Raw genomic sequence first — 21,077 nt, 5'->3', positions numbered from 1 at the left:
TCCTCAGCCTGAGAGAGTTGTGAAATATTTTGCACGTGACCCTTGATTAATATCTCATTGTGAGGATGAAATGGGTTTATGCAAGCAAAGCATTCAGCACAGCTGGCAAACAGTGAGTGCTCAATAAATGTTAGTCACTATTTTGCTACATCTCCAGTGACAACTGTCTGTGAGTATTCAACGGTCCGCCACGGGTCCTAAGGATGAAGGGTTTTGTTTTGTTTTGTTTTTTTTTAATTTTTTTTTTTTTAACATTTATTCATGTTTGACAGTGACAGAGACAGAGCATGAGCGGGGGAGGGTCAGAGAGAGAGGGAGACACAGAATCCGAAGCAGGCTCCAGGCTCTGAGCTGTCAGCACAGAACCCGATGTGGGGCTCGAACTCACCGCGAGATCACGACCGACGCTCAACTGACTGAGCCACCCAGGCGCCCCAGGATGAAGGTTTTTGACCCACCTGCAGAGTCAGAGGCCTCAATTAAAGTCTCGGGCACTGAGTGCTTCCTTCTGGGGAGCCCAAACCCTGCAGCCAGGCCCTCGGCAGCCCCAAAGCTACAAGCTGAGTGGAGACGCCAAGCAAGGAGGCCTTGCCCTGAGCTCCTGGGAGCCCAGGAGTGCCTTCACAGTGGCAGCAAGAACAGGGGCAGCCGCTCCGCACTGCCTGCTGTGAGCAAACCCCACCGGCTGGGCGGGTGTCAGGCAGCACAGGGACGGAGTCTTGTCCCTGCACTGAGGAAGGCCGCCCCTCATGGTTGCTGCTGTCCTTGTTGACAGTGGGAGCAGCAGTTGTAGCACCTGCCGGTCTCGCTGCCCCAGGTGGGCACTCCTGCCTTCTCTGCTGCCATGACCCCCGTCTCTGGAGCTGCAGCAAAGGAGCAGCATGACAGGGAAGCCGTGCACTGAGCACCGCGGCAACCCCTGGCCACCACATCACCATCCAGGCCAGGGAGGATCCATGTAGGATAGTATCTACTGTTGCTAAGGCAACCCCTGAATTCCAGGACCACACCTCCTGGGGATACCCAGAGATGCCAGGAAAAAGCCAAGTCCTCTATGACAAAACACCCTAGCTCCTGTAACAACAGAACCCCATGGCAACATCCGGGGCACGGCCACTGGGACAGTCCGGTGGCATCTCGGAGAAGAGAGGAAGATAAAGATTTGAGTGGAGGATAAGTGCTCGCTTCGGCAGCACATATACTAAAATTGAGTGGAGGATAAGTCCCTAATCCTTCACCAGGGCACCCTCATTCCCTGTGGGTCCTTCTACCCCAGGGTGGAGGGCTGTTCCCTTCAGTCCCCGAAGGACCATCTGTTCCGAGGGCGCCTAGCCAGCTAGTCCCAATCCAGTCCTCCTACTGCATCCAAGGAAAGCTGGATGACGGGAATGCATCTCCCCTTGTGCCAAGTGTTTCTGATTCCTTTAAATAGCTCCCCAACTTCCAACTCCCTCAGAAGGCATCCTGGACGGGACAAGTGAGCTAGGAGCTGAGATGTGGCCCACACCCTCTTTATGCCTGGTCTCTGAATTGTATGCGAACGAAATTCTCCTCTGTCTACTGTCTGATCGGTTTGTGTGTTGGTTCCGTCGTGCACCGTCTGGTTCGTACTGGCCGTGGGCACTCCCCAGGCCTGGGGTGGGGCAGTGCCGATCCCCGGACAAGGCAGAGAGCTAGCTGTACCTCAGGCCTAATCAGAGCTGCTGCTAATCAAAGGAACAATCTCTGGTCATCAAGACGTCCTCTCTCTCCGTGCCTCTGGACTCTGCAGGGGCAGCAAGGGCAATCCTCACTCAAGCAAACAGATGCAGAGCTTGAGAGGCCCTGGACTGACTGATCTCATCAGACAGTAACCTCTCCAAAGGACCAGTGAGCACAGGATTCTGTTGGGGATCCTTTGGGGCAAACCTTGATTGCTCTCCTCTGTTTAAATGTTGCCCAGAGCCTACGGTCAAGCCCCAGTGCGCTCCACTCGGTTCCGTCATGTCCCCTCCGGACCTATCTGTCCAGTCTCATTCTCTCTGTCGCTTCCTGTTCCACCTCTCTCCCAGCAGGCAGGGCCCCATGATGAAGCCCATCACTTACCTCCCCCTTTCCTTTTCCAGTCCCTTCCACTTCTGTGGCTGGGATTTCAACCTTCTTTCAAAACCACATCACTTCTCCAGAGCTTCCCCTCCTCACCCACTGCACGCATGGGCACACTTGCCCCACATACCGACTCCTGCTCTCCTTGGCCTTGCCCAACTTTGTCGCAGCACCTGCTACCATCGCCTGGTACAGGAAGGAGCGCGATCCTTCTCACCTCCGCTCTAGCCTGTCAGAAGCTAGCAAGCAGGGCCCAAAGCCTCAATGTCAGGGGCACAGTGCTTTGCCCACAGAGACTGCTTGACACATTGATTCTGAACTCAGTGCAAAGAAACTCAACTTCCAGGGCGTGGGAGGAGTCTTGAGGCTCCTGGAAGCAGCATGGCATAGGGGGTAAGTTCAAATCCTGGCTCTGCTGCTCACTTGCTCTACTAGCTTTGGGCAGATTACCTATAGATCGCAGGATTACTGTGAACATTAAATGACTTGTTACACATAAGGAACAAGAACAATGCCTCTTCTACACCAGGTGACTGATACGTGTTCGTTATTATCATTAGATTATTGTATTCTCCGGGCCTACTTTCCACGCCCCCCTAGGAGAGTCAGGTGTCAGAGCTCCCAGGAGGCAGCTCCTCAGAGTGGGATGGTGGGAGTCCTAGGCCCCGTGGCAGCTTATGAAGCCTGCAGAGAAAAGCCAAGGCCTCCTGGGTGGCTGCCAGCTTCCCCCAAAGGGAACGGCCTGTTTAGCTAGTCACCAAGGGCAAAAGGGAGCCTGTGTCCTGAGAGTCTGAGGACTCACCAGCACTCATACTGCTTTTCTGGGAGAGAAGCCAGGGAGACCGAACCCCTGCGGCCTCCGCCTGGGGGTCTATTTGAGGGAAATCGTTCCACCCTGGTCATATTTCAGACTCTTTCAAACCTGCCCAGTCCTTGCATGCACAGAACGCATGCACGCAAATGTACCTTGAGCACGTGCATATCTGCTGGAGGACAGTCAGTGCTCCACATGACATATGCAATCCCCTGCACACCCCATGTTCACACCCTGACTCCCAAGCTCATCTTAGGGTTACCGGCCATATGCCACACCCCCTCTGAACCCAGGACCTCCGCACACACACCTAAGTCTTGCTCCTCAACATGTGCTACCCTCCTACCCACCCCAAGGTCCTCGTTTCCAATCTGGCTCTCCATGTTAACACCTGCGGCTTATGACACTATTCCACCTCCCAGACCAGATCACACCCAATGGCAACACCCTGACCAGATAGCCTGCAAGACGACCCTGGGGACCAACACTGGGAGCATGGGACAGCACACCGCGGGTCTGCCGGGCCGGGCTTGCTCTCCGTTTCCACATCCCCAGCGCAAAAGAGTGAGCGCCCTGACAAGTCCACAGCAAGAGCCGTGGCCCAGGAATTAGAGGGCTGCGGAGAACCCGCCCGCTCCAGTGGCCCTGAAATGTGTCATTGAGACGTCCAAAATAGACTTGCCCATGGCCCAGGCCAAGGCCCAGCCCCTGCAGAGCCCTGGCCGCCTTGCTGAGGTTTGGCTGGAGCGGACTTGGAGAGCTGTGTGTCAAATGCATGATGTACGACAGCACTGGCAGCAAGAGCCTGGAACCTGCTGGAGCCAAAGCTCTCAGGGGTGAACCTGTAGCCCGTGGATGGGCTGTGCTCCGTGCTCTCCCACCCCCACTGCAGCACTACAACAGGCCTGAGGAGTCTGGGGGCCCTGCTCCCACTAGGTCTCCATCCTCCTCCGCGAAGCTTCCCACCCTTGCAGTTTGTTCCTTCTCCTGCGAGAGGCATAGGTGCTGAGGAAAGACGAAAAGCCCGGACCCATCCCACTTATTCCAGGCACGCGTGTTGTGCCCGCACTTAGCCCACGGCCGCCAACATGCTGGACACACCCTTGGCACAACACTAATCCTTCCTCAGCCTCCGGTTGGGAGACGGAAGCAGCTCCTGGGGCACCTTCCCAGTCTGCACCTTGATCCCTGCTGGTCAGAAGGAAAAGAGACCTGTGTGCACTGAACGAGGCAGAACTGAACCCAGGGGGCTCTGGTTTTGTCTCCCTACAGGAGGGTCAGTCCCCAAAAGCAACTGGGAGAGAAGGTGTCGGAGATGAAGTCCACTTTGAGGGCTGACCCAGTGTTCCAGGGGCTTCTATGGACAGAGCATGCCCACCGAGGGCCAGTGAGCTGTGCCTGGCCCCCGGCCCTTCCTGTGCACGAGAGGGAAGGCTGCAGGCTCCAGGGACTTCAAACGCATCTGGGTAATCCAAACAGGGTGTGGGAGGAGGTCAGCCAGCACAAATGAGAAACATGTGGCGTCCGTTTCCCCACTGCTGGCTGGCTAGCACAGGGTTTCCAGGCAGCGGGAGAAGGCCAGGTTGGACCCAGAGAACACACAGCCAGGTGCCCAGATGCAGATATTATGAGCAGGCGGGGGTGGGGTCCAGGTGGGGAGCAGGACTCTGCTGGGCCCAGGAATCAGGGTGACGGATCGGCTCCTCTTCCTAGCAAGTCTTATTCCAAAGGGAAAGACAAATGGACGGAAAATTAAAGGAGGTGACAACGGGAGAAAAGATGCGGTGGAATGTGGCTATGTGTCTGACCTCAAATATAAGAGAGCTGTGAAAGGCAGGCTAGCTTAACCTGGAAGGATCTAGGCAGTAGGTTTGGACCCACGGGTGGAAATTCTCAGAAAGAAGACGCTTAGCTCAACAGGCTCTCCAAAAATGAGCACTTTCCAGGAAAATAAGGTAGTGAGCCCTGTGTCACTAGGAGTGTGTAAACACAACACCCACCTGCCTATGATGCTATAGAGGGATTAGCTTCAGCTTTGGGTGGGTGGCTCAACTAGACAATTTCCATTCTGTGGTTCTGTGAAATCCCAGGGAAGGGTGGGGGAGGAGGAGGATTCTGCACAGAGAAGGGGATTTTTCTCTCCCTGGCTGTATGAGGAGACACGGCAGTGTCTGCAGAGGTGGAGCGGTGGCAGGGGGCTGAGCTGCAGTTAGGAGCCCTGGGGGCTCTGCTCAGCCTGGTCAATGCAGGACTGGTTCTCCCTTGAACCCCAGAAGGCAACCTGCCCCTTCAGTCCTTGGGGTCAGAGGCTGTGAGGTATGGGTATGTGTGTGTGGAGGGACGGTTGTAGAGAAGGGGAGCCTGGAAGTTAGCAGGAGAAAGGATCTGGGGCTGGCAGCCTAGGGTTGGGGACAGGACACAGGAGGGGGGGTCAGAGGTGTGTGGGGCGTGGGGGGCAGAACAAACGGGAAGCATCAGGAAACACCCCAGGATTCTAGGTGACTTGGTCCTGTTACCCATTCAGTCCGCGTCTAGAAGGGGCCGATGGCCTGGGGCTGGAGCCACCAGTGATGATGGAGGGCATCTCTCTGGGTTGGTTTACGCTTCAGGCACTTGTGCTCCATCTGCCTGTCTCCCCAGAGCAGAGGAACTACCCCCAAGACCTACTCATCCATCCATCCTTTACTCGCAGAAGCAGAGCCTTGGCCACAGCAGCGTGAACAAGGCAATGCCCAATGGCTAGGACCAGGACCCGACTGGGGCCCCTCAAAAGCACTAAAGCCTAGACTGGGAAGGAAAAGTTCCGAGCAGTGAGTAAAGAAATGTTCCCCTTAGTGCTAAGCTTGAGGAAGGCAGGAGGCCTCACAACTGGAAGGTTCTATGCCAATTTCTTCTCCACATACATGCTCACCTGCAGACCGCCACACCTTGCCACAGTCCTTGCTTCGGCCTGCGACACATTCTCTAGACTAAACTCCACCCTCACCACGCCTCCAAAACCCACATCAGCCAACTGGCTTAGAGATGGATGGCTTCTTGGACTTCCTTCCCCTCTTCTGTTTGCCCTCAGCCTCTGAGGGCCTAACTGTTGTCATGGCAACCCCTCACAAGGGTCCAGACACCATGAGGAAGTGGGGCTAGGAACTCCAGAGGCCTCTGCTTCTTTACACCCTGACCTTGGGCTTCCTTAGCTGTCCTATTTTGTCCCTTTGCCTAGAGGGTTGAAGAAAGGAAAACTGACTGTGTGGGGGCTCAACAGACTGATTTTGTTTTGAGATCCTTAGGTCCAGGGCTGATAAGGCAGGAAGAGTGGGGTCTGGGATGGTACTGTGTATTGAAATGGCCTGGGACATTTTCAAGTTCTGATCACCTTAATCTGCATCCCCCTCCCCAGCCCTGTAAGTAGGGAAGAGTCATGGGGGTGGGGTCTCTTTCATTCACAAATGGGGAAACTGAGTTCCAGGGGAGGTCACAGAGCTTAGAACTTTTGGACAGGGAACTCAAGATTGCAGCCTCTGACCCTGTCCCCAGTTCCAGGCCTGGTGACATTTCCTCTCAGAGCCAAACTGCTTGATGTAGATTATCATGCCAGGGTCCAAAGGCATCTGATTGCTGGGATTGGCCCATTTTCCCCTGGGCACTCACCCCTCAGCCTTCCAAGTTTCCAGGGTTCCCCAGTGGGACCCTAGTTATTTGGCAGCTTCCAAAGCAAAGGAAGGGGTAGGGAGCCTGCCTAGACCATCTGGGTTCCAGCTGATTTCTGGGAAGAGAATGATCAAATTTCAGCTCTTCTCTTTTATTCCAGAAAGGCTCTTATTTGGGGCTGCCTCACTCCTCCTTCCCTCCCCACCCTCCTCAAGAAATTGGGTCTTGGCAGCTTTTTGGGTCTGGGATGGTGCTAAGGAGTATGTAACCTTTGACCCTCAGCCTCTCAGGTAGGGAACAAATACTCCGTTTTTACTCAACATCCTGAGGCATCAAGACAGCCGTTCTTCTCCTCAGGAGCCACCCTGCTCTCCAGTGAAGGTCAGTCCTGACAACCTGGAACACCTTCATAGGCTTGGAGAGACTGATCCAGCTCTATTGTCCCCTGGCCCCCAAACACGTCCGTCTACCCTCCACCCCAACTCCCACCTTCACACAGAAGAGAAGTTTTACCTAAAGACAGCAGCTCCCACTCCCTCCCCTCCCCACCACCCTGTGAGCCCATGCACTGTCCCTCTAGGACCTACCTGCATGCCCCACCCCCACCTTGGTTCTCGAAGCCCTAAACAGTCCAGCATGATTGCCAGACTTTCCACCTCTCTCCGCCTACCAGAGATCTTAGCCTCTCAGCCCCTCTATGGGGTCATCAGGGCAGGTTGGTGGCCTATGTCCAGAGACACTTGCTTTGGTCAGGCCCCTCTTGACCTGCTGACTCCCCTTTCTTAATCGGGCCTCCCAAATGAAGCCAGTGCTTAGGAACACAAGGAGAACCTGCCTTCCATCACTAACTTAGAGGTGGCCCTAAGGCCCTAGAGGCTTTTTACTCTGCATTTCCCCAACTGGGAAGTGATGGGGAGGGAGGTGTTCTCTCCTTATCTCCAAGGTTGCTGAAAGGCTGCAGCACCAGTGTGCTTTGGGAATGACAACTGCTGAACAGGAGTAAGGGCCCCCAGCTCAGCTCCCGCCCCACTCCTGCCCTCCATCCCCATCCCCAGTCAGCTCTAGAACTATCTGTCAGGGTTTCTGAGGTTACTGCCTCTTGAAGAGCAACTAAGAGAGCTTCAACCAGGCAGCCAGGTCCTGGGACGGTGCTGGGTCTTGCAGGCCTGGGGACAGCCTAGATTGGCTAAGTCATTCCAAACAGGTGAAGCCCTGACCTTGAAAGGAGAGCTGTGCCCTCTACTTTTCTGAGTCCCTGACACTCCCTTCCTCTCCCCAGGAGACAGTCAGATACTCGATTCCTCTCCTGAGAACCATCCACACCCCATCCACACCCGCTTCTTAGTGCTCTTAGTGCCCGGGGAATGTTCCTCCCGCAGTCTGCCTGCCTGGTGCCTCCTCTGGCCTCAGTCACAATTCAATTATCACCTCCTTAAGCTTAAAGACCTCTCCTTTCCAGTTCTCCTCTAACACAGGGTCCCCTTTCATTTTCTCCATAGTCCTCTCTGTGTCTGGAATTATTTTATTTCTTCATTATCTGTCTCACCCCATTAGACTGTAAGCTCCTTGAGGAGGGCACTCAGCACAGGGGTGGCACACTCCCTTTGCAGGGAGAGGCTGCCCTGTCAGCTTCTGTCCCCCCGCAACCCCCCCAATCCCCACTTGTCCCCGCAGAGGCCTTCTGGAGGGGCTCTCCGAGGGAAAAGGCTGCTCTTCCCCTCTTTGCCCTTGTCCTGTCTCCTGACTGTCCCTGCAAAGCCCACACGCGGCCTGCTATGAGAGGCCCCCAATCCAAAGCTCCAAAGGCCTCTTGCCCCAGGTCAGCGGTTCCTCATGCTGGCCACTCCGGGGTCTGGGGATCCTGGGATGACAAGAGCAGATCCAACCAGTCTTCTCCAGAGCTGCCAGTCGAACACCCCCACCCTCCATCCACCCCCACCCGCCCCACCGCGTCCAGCCGGTCCCCGGACCGCAGCCCGCGTCGGCCCCGCCCCTTCACACGCGCACGGACACGCCCCTTCCCAGCCCCCAGCGGGGCGGGCAGCCTGCCTGGTACCCGGGAAGCTCGGGTCCCTCGGCGCCGGAGGACCCACATCCCAGCCACCGCAACAAGTCCGCGGAGCCAAGGCGGCCCGTTCGGGCTCCAGGCCTTGCCGCCGCCCTCCCATGGTCCCGGCACGACCCGTGCCTGCCCCCGAGGTGCGGCAGCCCTGAGTCCTGCACATCCCGGATCTATCTCTCTCAGGGAGAGGGCTCTCCGGGGAAAGCAAGCGCAGTTCCGGGGCCCGCTCCGGGTTTTTTGCATAGACTCTTCAAGCTCGGAGAACAATGGAGCAGCTCTCTGCGCTTCCTCCGCCCGGGCAAGCTTTGTTCCTTCCTTCCCGCCCGCTCGGCTTCTATTAGCCAAAGGGCAAAGGCTTCCCAGTCAACCAGGAGTCTCCGCGCGAAAGCCCAGACCTTTCCACACTCTCCAAAAAAAAAAATAAATAAAAAATAAAAAATAAAAGCCAAAAACAAAAAAACCTGGGGGTAGGGTTTTGGGCCCAAGCCTGGGCCGAGGTACAGGACGCACATCCAGATGCGCGCAGCTGGCCGCCCGCCCGCCCCCTGGCCCCAGACGTGTCTCCTTGCCAGAACCCCCACACCCGGGAAATCCGACTCGCGCTCCCATCGGGGATCCACAGAGGAAGTGGAGCCTCAGTTCGGCTCTGGGGCCAAACAGCCCTCACATCTGCTTTCCCCACATCTGTCCTCTAGATCCGGGCTCTCTCTGGACTCTCCCCTAGCAATGCTGGATGCTCTCTCGCCAAGCACAGAGCACAACACAACCGAGGTCTCCATCAGCCCCAGATTATGCCATATTAGGATTCTGGGCTTTAAAAATAGAGGAAGCTAATAGGCTCTATTTCTGAGAACGTGTGAGCGCCACACCATTGTCCAGTCTCACCTCAAGCAGGCCAGAGCTGAGCCTGGGCTCCTGCCTGGTGACATCTTTAAGAAGATGCACTTTAGCCACGCTCATCTGGAGGTAGGCCAGCCCTGCACATCTGGGCCCAATGCCCCCTTACAACCTGGCCGAAATCTGGAGAGCCCTCTCGGGAGGAGGAGAAAGAGAAGGGGCTCCGCTCTCCCCCACCTTCCCTTGCAGCTGACCAGGAGAAAGCCAGGGGTGGGGCGGGGAGGCAAGACTTACCCAGCATCTGGCTGAAGAGCAGCTGCTCCAGGTCTCCCAGCACGGTCACCACAAGCTCGGGGTCCACCTTGAGGAAGGCGCGTTCCTCCTGGCCCTTGGCGGAGGGCACCGGCCCGGAGCCCTTTTGCGCCTTGGCCTTGCTGGAGAGCAGCTCGTCGTCCGACTTGCCGTCGTCGCTCACGGCTGCCTCAGGAGCCTTGCTGAGCGGCTTGACCTCGGCGTAGGGGCCGCGCGGGATCCGGCTCGGCTTTCCCAGGCTGGGCGCGAGGGGAGCCAGGGGGGTCTTGGCGCCGCCCGCCGGGCTGCCCTTTGCCTGGAAGAGCGAGTGCTCCGACTTGGACAGCGTCTTGGACATAAGCGGAGCCTCGCGGCCTTTGGACCCCGCCTTGCCCAAGCCCTTGGGCGCCTTGGCCATATCGTCGCTCCACTCGGGCTCATAGAGCTGCAGCTTTTTCTCCGAGTCGGTGAGGAACGAGAGGTTGGTGAGCGACTTCTGCTTGCGCAGGTTGGAGGCGGGCGGCCCGCCGGGGACTCGGCTGTCCACGCTGCCGGACTTGAAGACCTTCAGCTCGGCCGCACTGGCCTTGGCCATGCCGCCACCGCCGCCGGGCGCCTTGGCGCGCTTGGGCAGCATGCCTCTGCCGTCCGCCGCTGCAGCCTTCCTACCGGCGCCCCGAGGCTCGTCCGCGCCCTCGTCCCCGCCGCCGCCGCCGCTCAGCTCCACCTCGGGCTGCACGCTCTTGACGCTGCTGCCCAGCATTCTGCCCGCGAGGAGCGCATGGACGATCCGCGCGTCTGCAGGCACGGCGGGGGCGGGGGCGGAGGGGGGGGGGCGGGAGCGCAGGGAAAAGGAGGCGGGGGAGGGGAGGGGGAGAGAAAGGACGGAAGAAACCGAGGAAGATGGGGAGAGGAAGGGGGAGGAAACGAGGGAGGAGGGAGAAAGGCGAGCGAGGGCGCAGGGGAAAGAAACGCAGGGAAGGAAGCGGGGAAAAGGAAAGAGCGAGGAAACCGTGGAGCGATGGGGCGGGGTCGGAGGGAAAGGGGCGGGGCGGGGAAAATACAAATTAAAATTTACAAATCAATCAAAGGAAGAAAGGAAGCACGGCAGCTCCACGGGCGCTCAGAGGTGCTTCGAGGCCCGGATCCCGGCCCTCCGCCTGCCCGCCTGTCAGTCCTGCAGGCAGAGCACTGCCGGGCAGCGCCCTCGCGGCACTCCGCCCGCCAGCTTGAGTAGAGGCTGCAGGCTGCAGCTCCGAGCGCAGGAAGAAGGGGAGGGGAAGGCGGAGGAGCAAACAGGCGGAGGGGAGGAGTGTGCGCAAGGGAGGGAGGTGGGGGAGAGCGAGCGTGTGTCTATTTCTGGCTCGGGAGGGGGTGGTATTTGCTGCGGAGATCCAGGGGCGGATGAGTAGGGGGTCGGGGGTAGATAAAGGATCCCACCAGTTTTTCTCCTGGCTTTCCACGCGGAGGTGGGACAGGTTCTCGCAGGGCACGGTAATCTCCTGCCGCGCCCAGAGTGTGGGGGGCCGTGGAAAGGATCTCTTGAGGAGATGTGGGGCGCAGGGAAAAGGGACTGAGACCGGGCAGCTCATGATGCAGGAGGAAAGGTGGGTTCGTGGGGTCCGGGAGAGATGTTGGGAGAGGGATAGGGGAGCAGTAGTATCCAGGTTGCTGGTTCCCCCCACCCTCACTCCAAAACGTTGCGGTTTCCCTCCTGGAAACTCCCGGTACCATCTTACTTCAGTCTCGGAGGTTCATGGCCGCCCTCCTGAGGTAGGGGATACTTCCTGAGGTAGGGCAAAGGGGATGGGACTGATGTGGCCTGGGAAAGACAGGCTCAGAACTCACTGGGGAGGGGCATGGAGGAAGCGACCAACTCTTGGGATCAGGACATTAGGTTCCCATTCTATTGACTGCATGACCTTGTCAAAGTCATTGTGCCCCTTTGGCTTGCTCTCTTCTCTTACAGTGATTATAACACCAGCTTAATGGGCAAAAGGACTTTGGAACCGTAAAGCGCTTTGTCAAACCTAGCAAATCAGTTGGAGGCTTAGGACGGGTCCCCTGCCAGGCTGATCTAAAGTGGGACTGCAGAGCAATTTAAAAAGACGACATTTTCCTAGCCCCTTTAACCCCCTCCCACCTGGGCTCTGGGAGGAAAGATTGGGTCGAAGAGACAGAGACCAAGAGGGTTGGAGCAGGCAGCAGTTTGCCCAGAGCTGTCCCTCAGTAGAGGGCGACACCACCCATTTTCCCATGGCTTCCCAAGTCAGCACCAAGCTGCCTGAGCAAATGGTTCTGAGGCAAGAAAGTGAGGGACAGTGGGAACGCAAGCTGGTGCAGCCACTCTGGAAAACAGTAGGGAGATTCCTCAAAAAACTAAAAATAGAGGGGCGCCTGGGTGGCTCAGTCGGTTGAGCGTCCGACTTCGGCTCCGGTCTCGATCTCGCGGTTCATGAGTTCGAGCCCGGCGTCGGGCTCTGGGCTGATGGCTCAGAGCCTGGAGCCTGCTTCGGATTCTGTGTCTCCCTCTCTCTCTGCCCCTCCCCCGTTCATGCTCTGTCTCTCTCTGTCCCAAAAATAAATAAACGTTGAAAAAAAACAACTAAAAATAGAACTACCCTAGAGCCAGCAATTGCACTACTAGGCATTTATCCACGGGATACAGGAGTGCTGTTTCCAAGGGACACATGCACCCCCATGTTTATAGCAGCACTATCTACAATAGCCAAAGTATGGAAAGAGCCCAAATGTCCATCGATGGATGAACGGATAAAGAAGATGTGGTATAGATATGCAGTGGAGTAGTACACGGCAATCAAAAAGAATGAAATCTTGCCAGTTGCAACTACATGGATGGAACTGGAGGCTATTATACTAAGTGAAATTAGTCAGTCAGAGAAAGACAAAAATCATATGACTTCACTCATGTGAGGGCTTTAAGAGACAAAACAGATGAACATAAGGGAAGGGAAACAAAAATCATATAAAAACAGGGAGGGGGACAAAACAGAAGAGACTCATAAATATGGAGAACAAACTGAGGGTCGCTGGAGGGGGTGTGGGAGGGGGGATGGGCTAAATGGGGGAGAGGCCCTAAGGAATCTACTCCTGAAATCAGGGTTGCCCTATATGCTAACTAATTTGGATGTAAAGTTAAAATAATAAAAAAATAAAATAAAATAAAATAAGATAAAGTAAAATAAAATAAAAAAAGAAAGTGAGGGACAGGAGAAAGCAGAGGGGGTGTCTCTAGAAACAAAGTTTGTTCCAGGAGGGGTAGGCCCCAGATGGAGCCACACACTAGGGACTGCAAAGCCCTAAGAACTCTTTTTTTTTTTTTTTTAAGTTTATTTTTTTTAGTAAGCTCTACACCCAACATGGGGCTTGAACTCACGACTCTGAGATCAAGACTTGCATACTCTTCCAAATGACCCAGCCAGGCATCCCAAGAACTCTTTGCCAAAACGTGCCAGCTGTCAGATTATCTGCCCACCCCGTCCCCAGCCTCCCTCTCTCTAGCTTCCTGCCTGTCTCCTTAGACTCTAAAGAACCCTGTGCCTGAGTCTCATGGTTCACCCCCTCTCCTAGCACTAATCATCACAGCCCGCCTGGTGTGAGAGGTATTTGTGTACATGTCTGCCTCCCCCACCAGCACTGGAGCTTTCTGCATGCAGCACTGTGTCTCTCACCACCTTGCATGGAGCATCTGGGTCAGTAAAATGGATTTGGAGGGCCAAGCGCTATACACGGGGCCTGTACCCTGTATGACCCTTGGGTCCTGATAGTGTCCCCAGAACTCTGCCTTCCATAATCCGAGGGCTGGACTGAGATGCCACAAACTCTGCAAGGACAGGGATCATAACCAAGAGGATGTGCTTACCACAGTACCAAGAACACAGAGTTCTCAAGCAGAGGGGTGTTTGGTAAGAAACATGGGCCCTTGGCTGGGCCTTGATTGATACAGAGAAAGATGGAGATTCTGACCTGAAAGAACTCGGTATCTAACAGGGAATACAAAATAGACAATACAGATTTGGGAAAACAATCATCCTGACCCTGTGAAAAAGCAATGTCACATACACCAACACATTCATCACAGATAGGCAGACACAGGTCCATGTATATTAATTACAGGGATGACAAGAGGGAGACTGAACCCTGGAGAGCAGGAACCCTGGCTGTCTCATTCACTGCTGTAATCCCAAAGTCTGGTACTTCCTTAGTAGGTGCTGGATACCTGTGAGTGTAACAATAAGAGACTGCTGGCAGGCAGGACAGGTGGAGGAGGTGGTGAAGGCTTTCTAGAATACTAAGCAGTATAAGTAAGGAAAGGGTTCAGATCAAGAGAGCAGGAAGCAGGAGGTTGTCCAGGCTCACGCCCTGAGACCTCAAAGGAGCTGAGGAAAGGGGCTGGGTGCAAAAATTTACCAGAAGGTCCAGAGGGCACATGCAGACCGGCCTCGGAGTCTGTGTCTAGCGCTTAGGAAACTCGGGGGTGGAACCAAGGCTTGTGATTTCAGATAGGAAATGACAAGCAATAAAGATCTGGTTCAAGGGACTTAGGCGGTATCATGTCAGAACTTGCCCTGGGCACAGAGAGTGCCCAAAGGAGGAAGCCAGTCTTGAAATTTTCTCTCTGGGCACACGTGAGGTACTCGTGCTTATGCCCAAACACAAGATCCCAGCTCAAGGAACGGACTGAGCCCGATTGATGGTGCCAAGTCTCTGGATAACCACGCCCTTTCTTCCCCCTCCCTTGGGCCACCTTGAATGAAATAGCAAACAATCCATCGCTTTTAAAGTCCTCATCCTCGGGGCGCCTGGGTGGCGCAGTCGGTTAAGCGTCCGACTTCAGCCAGGTCACGATCTCGCGGTCCGTGAGTTCGAGCCCCGCGTCAGGTTCTGGGCTGATGGCTCAGAGCCTGGAGCCTGTTTCCGATTCTGTGTCTCCCTCTCTCTCTGCCCCTCCCCCGTTCATGCTCTGTCTCTCTCTGTCCCAAAAATAAATAAACGTTGAAAAAAAAAATTAAAAAAAAAAAAATAAAGTCCTCATCCTCACTCCGAGGTCAATTCCCTAATTTGCAGGACACACACCTAATTCACAGGGGAACCTCACCTTTCCTAAAAATAGCAATTCAAGAATCTGGGGACACTTGTTCTCTGATTGACCAGGTTACAGTAGCCCTTGCTTGTTGTCTCTAGGTTCTTTCCCTGCACGTAGAATCATCTCTTTAGCGGACAAGGAGAGAGTGACTGGTTGCCATCGGACCGAAGAAACATTATTTTGGCTGTGGTCCGTTCCACCCATTGCTTCCTGCTGCAGGCAAACTTGACACGTTCTCCCCGAGGTTCATTTGGCCTCTGTCTCTGGTAGGTTTGTAGCTTTGCTCCTGGAAAATTAATCTTCAGGATTGCCATGAAGCGCTTTCCCACTTGTTGCTCCGTCACCTGCACGTCCTCGTCCCCAGAGGCCCACTGCCCCTGATCCTCCTTTCTTCCAGTCATCTTCCACCCTCACTGGTTCCTGTATTCCAGCCTGGTCTGATCCTCCTCTTTATTCCTCTGTGCCTCCTCTCGAGGGATATCCTGTGCCCCAAACCCCAAGTCCTTTCTTTTCCTTCAATAAGCAGCTCCTGAAACTCTGCCTCCTTCAAGAAGATTGTCCAGAAGTGAGGCGCTTGCCCCCCTCCGCCCTCCCCTCTAACTCACTCCTGCATGAGAGGCCACCTGTCAGCTTATGAGATAGAAAACACCTTCCATGCTCATCTCATGAGTTAATTCAGTGCTAATCCCCTTGAGTGCTAGTCCTCTCTCATCCGCCTGGTACTGCTCATCTTCCCGCCGCCACTCTCTAAAGGGCAGGGCCATGGCCATGTGGTAGCCTCTTTAAATAGCCATCTTGGGATTAAGCAACAGACTTCGGCTCAGGTCGTGATCTCACGGTTCATGGGTTCGAGCCCCGCATCAGGCTCTGTGCTGACAGCTCAGAGCCTGAATCTTGCTTCAGATTCTGTCTCTCTCTCTCTCTCTCTCTCTCTCTGCCCCTCCCCCCACTCACGCTCTTTCTCACTCTCAAAAATAAATAAAATATTCCTTAAAAATTAAAAAAAAAATGTCACCTTGGCATCTTGGAACTTTCAGATGCTCCCTAATGCGACCTTTCCCTCTATCTGGTTCTTTTTTGATTCCTTTCACATCCCTTGAGTTTCCCACCATCCTCTACTGCAGTGGGAGCCTCTGCTGCCGTGGCAACAGCCATTCCAGCATCAGTCGATAAAGCCAATATGTGCAGAATGTTTCCTAGAGTGATTCCTAAAAAGAGAGGGACCTGCCCTGTCACACCATCCCCAAACCCGCCCCGAGCCCCTCCCACTCTGCCATTTCCTCTTTCCCCAGCTGCAGAACAGATAGGCTGGCGATGGTCCGATGAGAGAGATCCTATGTGATGAGGGAGAGGCCTGGCTGGGCAGGAAGTGGGTATTGGTGATGTCAGTGCCCTGTGGAGGTCAACTGGATCCTGCCCAGTCTCCAAAGAGGAGGTGGGAAAAGAGGCTGGTTTAGAATCATGAAAGTCCCCAGGTCCCAGCTCCCCAGAAGCACTCGCCATTCCACTCCTCTATCTCCAAAGGTAATAGCAGTTTCTGTGACGGGGTGGGATGAGTGATTTGACCACATGTGTTGACCAAGAACTTGAAGCAATCTGGGGAATGAAGATATAGGCAGACAGCCAAGGAAAGGCTTGCTGTGTGATTTTACATTCTCACACCATGTGCCGGGAAACAGATGCAATCCAGGTTGTCTGTGGGGGGTCTCCTACCCATTGGACTGGGGAGAGAGGAGAGAAGAAGGTAGAAAGAAGAGCTTAGGATGCCTCTACCATGCTGACCTTGAAAGGTGACCTTGGGAGAAGAGGGGATCTGAGGGAGCGGATAGTGGGCAGGTGAGCCCACACGTGGCTCCCCCAAGGGCCCAGTCAGAGCAGGGAGGAGGGAAGAGTTTTCTTGATATGAGCTCACAGTCATGATCTGGAGAGCAAAGGCTAGGCGCCTAGTCACATGGCTTTGCAAGCCTAGCCCACCCACCTGGGGCCAGGCCAACCGAGTGACAAGCACCGTCTTTAAGTCTGCCCTGCTCAGATCCCTGGGATGAGGTTGTTTTCATCACCTCCCTAGCAGATTCCAATACCGATGTCTCTGTGGAAAGTCCTCCAGCATTGCTCCTCACCTCCTTCTGCCCTTTTCTCTGCCGTGTCACCCCCCTACATCATTTCACCCATCAGTAGGGACCTCCGGGACGCTCAAAATGTGCACAAGGCCAGGCTGGAGGCTGCTGGCCTAGCTGATGCTCGGCACAGTCTTGTCTGCGTCCAGAGAACCAGCTCCCCATTGCTCACCTCCTGTTCAGTGCCTTCCATATGCCAGCCATGAGGAGTGGTGGAGGACAGACCCAAATGCCTGCCCTCGTGGAACTCCCATTCTAAGGGAGACACGGGCAGTAAATCAGACAGCAATGTTAGCTACTGCAAAGTTCTCAGGAATAAAACAAAGCAGGAAGGGGAATATGAAATATCCAGGAGCAGGGGTTGAATTTTCGATATGATGGCCAAAGACTTCAGTAAGAAGGTGACATTTGAGTAAAACTCTGAAGGAAGGGAAGGAGCAATTTATATGGCTATCTGGGGGAGGAATGTTCAGGCAGAGGGAACAGCCCAAGCAAATGCCCTGTGGGAGAATGAGCCTGGCCCATCAGAACGACTGCAAGGAGACCAGCGTGGCTGGAAAGGAAGGAGGGGACCGTGACGGGCAGTGAAGTCCAAGATGTAACTGGAGGCAGTGCGTGGAGGGCCTTCTAGGTCATTACAAGGACGTGGCATTTTACTCTGAGTAGGATGGAGAGTCACTGGCAGGTTTGGAACAGAGGGGTGACATGACCTGGCTTCCCCCGTCAAAAGGGTCACTTTGGCTGCTGTGCTGGGCCCATGGGCAAAAGCAGTCACAACAACTGAGGTAAGAGAGGACAGTGGCTTGGAAGTGGGTGGTGACTCTGGTTATATTTTGAAGCCATTAGAATTTGCTGATAGACCGGGAGTGGGTGTGTGGGACTGGTAGGAATTGAACTTATCCTAAGGATTTTGGCCCGGACAATCCTAAGACTGGACTTGCCATCAATCACAAGGGAAGACTTTAGAAGCAGCCGGTTTTAGAAAAAGGATTGGAGTCTTCTGTTCTCCCTGGCCCTTCCCGAGGCCAGATGGAACCTCTAGGACGCCTTCTCCGACCCTCTCCACACAGTTCGCCGCAGCCACTTTAGTAACTTCCTAACCTCCAGCGCTTTTTCTTCAAACGTTTTTTCTTCGCTCATTTGTGTTTCCCAAGGGTCCATCTTTGGTTGGTCTACCGACGATGAATTTTTTCTCAAAACCCATCACAGCTCTTTGCACATAGTGGGCTCTCAGAAATAGCTGGAAAATGACGACTGATTAAGTGAATGAATGCGTGACTCAGAACAGATGTGTGGGGGATTGTAAACAGCGGTGACCTCTCAATACCCCGTGGCGAGAGACACTGCAGCTGGTGTGCTGGAATGGGAACCAGGCCCTGGGATGATGGCCTGGCAGCGTCTTTTCTTCCTTCTCTGCAGCCCTTGGGCCACAGGGAGGCCAGCAGACCCTCTCTTTGCCCCTTCAAGGGAAGCTCCAATTCTTCAGGGGAATGACCTTGGGACATAGCACAACCGAGGCCCTCTCCTTCCCGACATCTCTACCTCTGCTCTACTCGGAGGCGTGGGGAGAGTTTTGCTACACCTCTGGGAGACAGAGGCAAGAGTAGACCAGGTGTCCTCAGAGCCCAGGCTCCCCGACACATGTTGACAGTCCCCACTGGAATTTGAGCTCCACCCTTCACTGCCATCTGCAGAAGAAAAGGGCCAGTAGGCATAGTGGTCCAACCTGGATGTGCCAGCTTACTCACACCTCCAAGGTCCTCATCCAGGAAGCGTTCCCAGATTGATCCACTTGCCTCCTCCCAGCCTGGGCGCTACCTTTGCTTTGCCAGGGCATTGGTAGTTGTGCCATTTCTATAGATCCTGCAAGGCCCTGGCTGGATCCCCAGGAAGCTCTGCAAGGCCCTCTCTGGTCCCCAGGAAGCTCTCTGAGCCCAAGGGCTGGAAATTTTTCTTCTGGGCCACAAGGTCAGGAGTGTAAGCTCGGCAGAGATGTGCTATTTGCCTGCCTGTTGGAGAAAGTGAGGCTCAGCAAACTAAAGGCTGGGAGTGGAGCCACAGGCCTTAGTCTACCCTCTGGCCTGTCTCAGGGAGAGAGAGCTTCTAGGAGGGTAGAAAGGCTGAGATTCTAAACTGTAGAGTTCCTCAGCATTCACAGCAGCCTGGATGCATCTCCCATAAGCCTCTATGCCAACAGGATGGGGATGCAGCAGGCATGAGCCTACCTGTTCTGTGAAACGGGAGGGGCAGACAGTAGGCCCTGGGAAGTCACCTCTTATCATACAAGGAAACAGGACCCGAGCGTGAAGCCCAGTGTGCCCGGTTGCAGGACAGGGCTCTCCAAGGCTGAAACCTGGTGGTCTAGAGGCCAATGAGGACCTCACACAGCACTCAAGGCCTTCGCCACTCTGGGTCCACTGCCTGGTAACCTTGCCCTTTCATGCTCTCCTGCCTGCTGTCTGGTCCAGGCCTAATCCCACCCCTGCTCCCTGTAACCTGGAAGCCCACTGTACCTGAGGTCTACATGGGGGTCTAGGAGTGCAGCCACATTAAAACTGGCCCACAGAATCCTGGGAGTGGGGACAAGGACAAAGGATTACTCCCGTGGTGATCTACAGCGCCACCTGTCCCTTGATAGTTCACCTCATGACCTTTGTCCTGAAGTCCTGGTCACTTCCAGTGGACTTGGCAATACCAAAAAGTCCAGGATCCCTGTGGAACCTCCCTATTCTCAAGTCTTCGGGGTCCCGATTCTCTTCTTGACTTGCTGGGTAGTCTTAAGAGAAAGCTTACATTCCCCATGTAATGAAATGTGTTCTCATTGGTCATGTAAGAAATTAGGTGGAAAATCTCTACTCCCTCTGCTCATGGCCTTAGAGCAGGGGAAGGCCGAGGGAAAGCACCTAAGCTAGAGTACTCTGAAATGGCACTCATCTAAATTTTTTTAAATGTTTATTTTTGAGAGAGAGACAGAGACAGAGTGCGAGCAGGGGAGGGGCAGAGAGAGAGGGAGACACAGAATCCGAGCTCTCAGCACAGAGCCCGATGCGGGGCTCGAACTCATGAACTGTGAGATCATGACCTGAGTCGAAGTCGGAGACTTAACTGACTGAGCCACCCGGGCGCCCCTGAAATTGCATTCATTTAAAATTAGATCCCTGTGCTCCTCGGGCTAATAAAGAGACCGGGATAAGAAGTCTTAGATGTTTCCCACATGTGTTTGGCTTTGTATGTCGCCATGGCAATTGTCCCAGACACATCCATTGGGGTGTTCATTGCACACTGGGCTCCAGATGAGCTCTGCAACACCCAGGTACATTGCCCTTAGACCAGGACCAGCCCAGATCCGTTGTCATGGCAACCGCAGGCCTGTGAGGGGGAACACCAGGCAGGCGAAGAGGAGGGTAGACTGTATATGTGCAGCTGTGCCCATGTGTTGTCTGAAGACACCCGAAGTGCATGTATCCTGTTATGTGGGCAAACCTAGAACCAAATCCGACCCGCCCATGCACAGTAGATTGTTTTAAGGTCATTGAATCACAACGCTGAGTGGAACCTCAAAGATAATTTACTCAATGTTCTGCTTTAGAGCAGAACTGACCCATTTGTAATAAATCCTATTACCTCACTATAGGCCAAGGAAACCCAAAAACCTGGTGAGAGAAACACGTAAGGTCCAAACCGAGGTTGTCTGGCCAACGCCATGATGATATCACCCCTGAAGATCAGAGCGTCTTAATCTGTGTTCACAAACCAGATTCAGAAGGTGCATAAAACCAATCATCAAATATGAGTTTTGTGTTGTGACTATGTCCCTTTGCCTGGGCAGACATATCATAATGCTAACCAGGTTCTGAAAGAGGTTCTTGATGCCAAAAAGTTTTTAAAAAACCACAACAACTGTAGGAGTAGGAAGAAACCTTTGCCCACCTGACCCCGAACCAGCTGGGGAACATTGTCACCACCTTGGAGGGAAAGCCACTCCCGTTTCATGGCTGTACACGCTCTCAGTTGGCACCTCTGTGGTTTATCAGAATTTTTGTTAGGCTTTTAAACGAGAAATTAAACTTAACAGAGGAATGCTATGGATTCATATTTCATTGAATTTTAATAGAATAA

The 21,077-nt window shown here is 54.4% G+C and overlaps 1 protein-coding gene across 6 annotated transcripts in view; it reads right to left on the bottom strand.

Moving 5' to 3' along the window:
• Positions 1-21,077, bottom strand: part of NAV1 (neuron navigator 1) — a 245,554-nt gene that overhangs the window by 137,973 nt on the left and 86,504 nt on the right. For 5 of the 6 annotated variants that reach the window (XM_030303210.1, XM_030303207.1, XM_030303208.1 and 2 more), the window contains exon 4: positions 9,738-10,532. The exons of the other annotated variant lie outside the window; for it this stretch is intronic. In XM_030303210.1, coding sequence (XP_030159070.1) covers positions 9,738-10,532 — 795 coding nt within the window. The remainder of the gene's footprint in view (positions 1-9,737; positions 10,533-21,077) is intronic. 6 annotated transcript variants of the gene reach the window in all.

Source organism: Lynx canadensis, chromosome F1, assembly GCF_007474595.2.
Source record: "Lynx canadensis isolate LIC74 chromosome F1, mLynCan4.pri.v2, whole genome shotgun sequence".
Taxonomy (NCBI): Eukaryota; Metazoa; Chordata; class Mammalia; order Carnivora; family Felidae; genus Lynx; species Lynx canadensis.
Note: the sequence above shows the minus strand (reverse complement) of the source record. Positions and strands in the feature narration are given on the sequence as shown.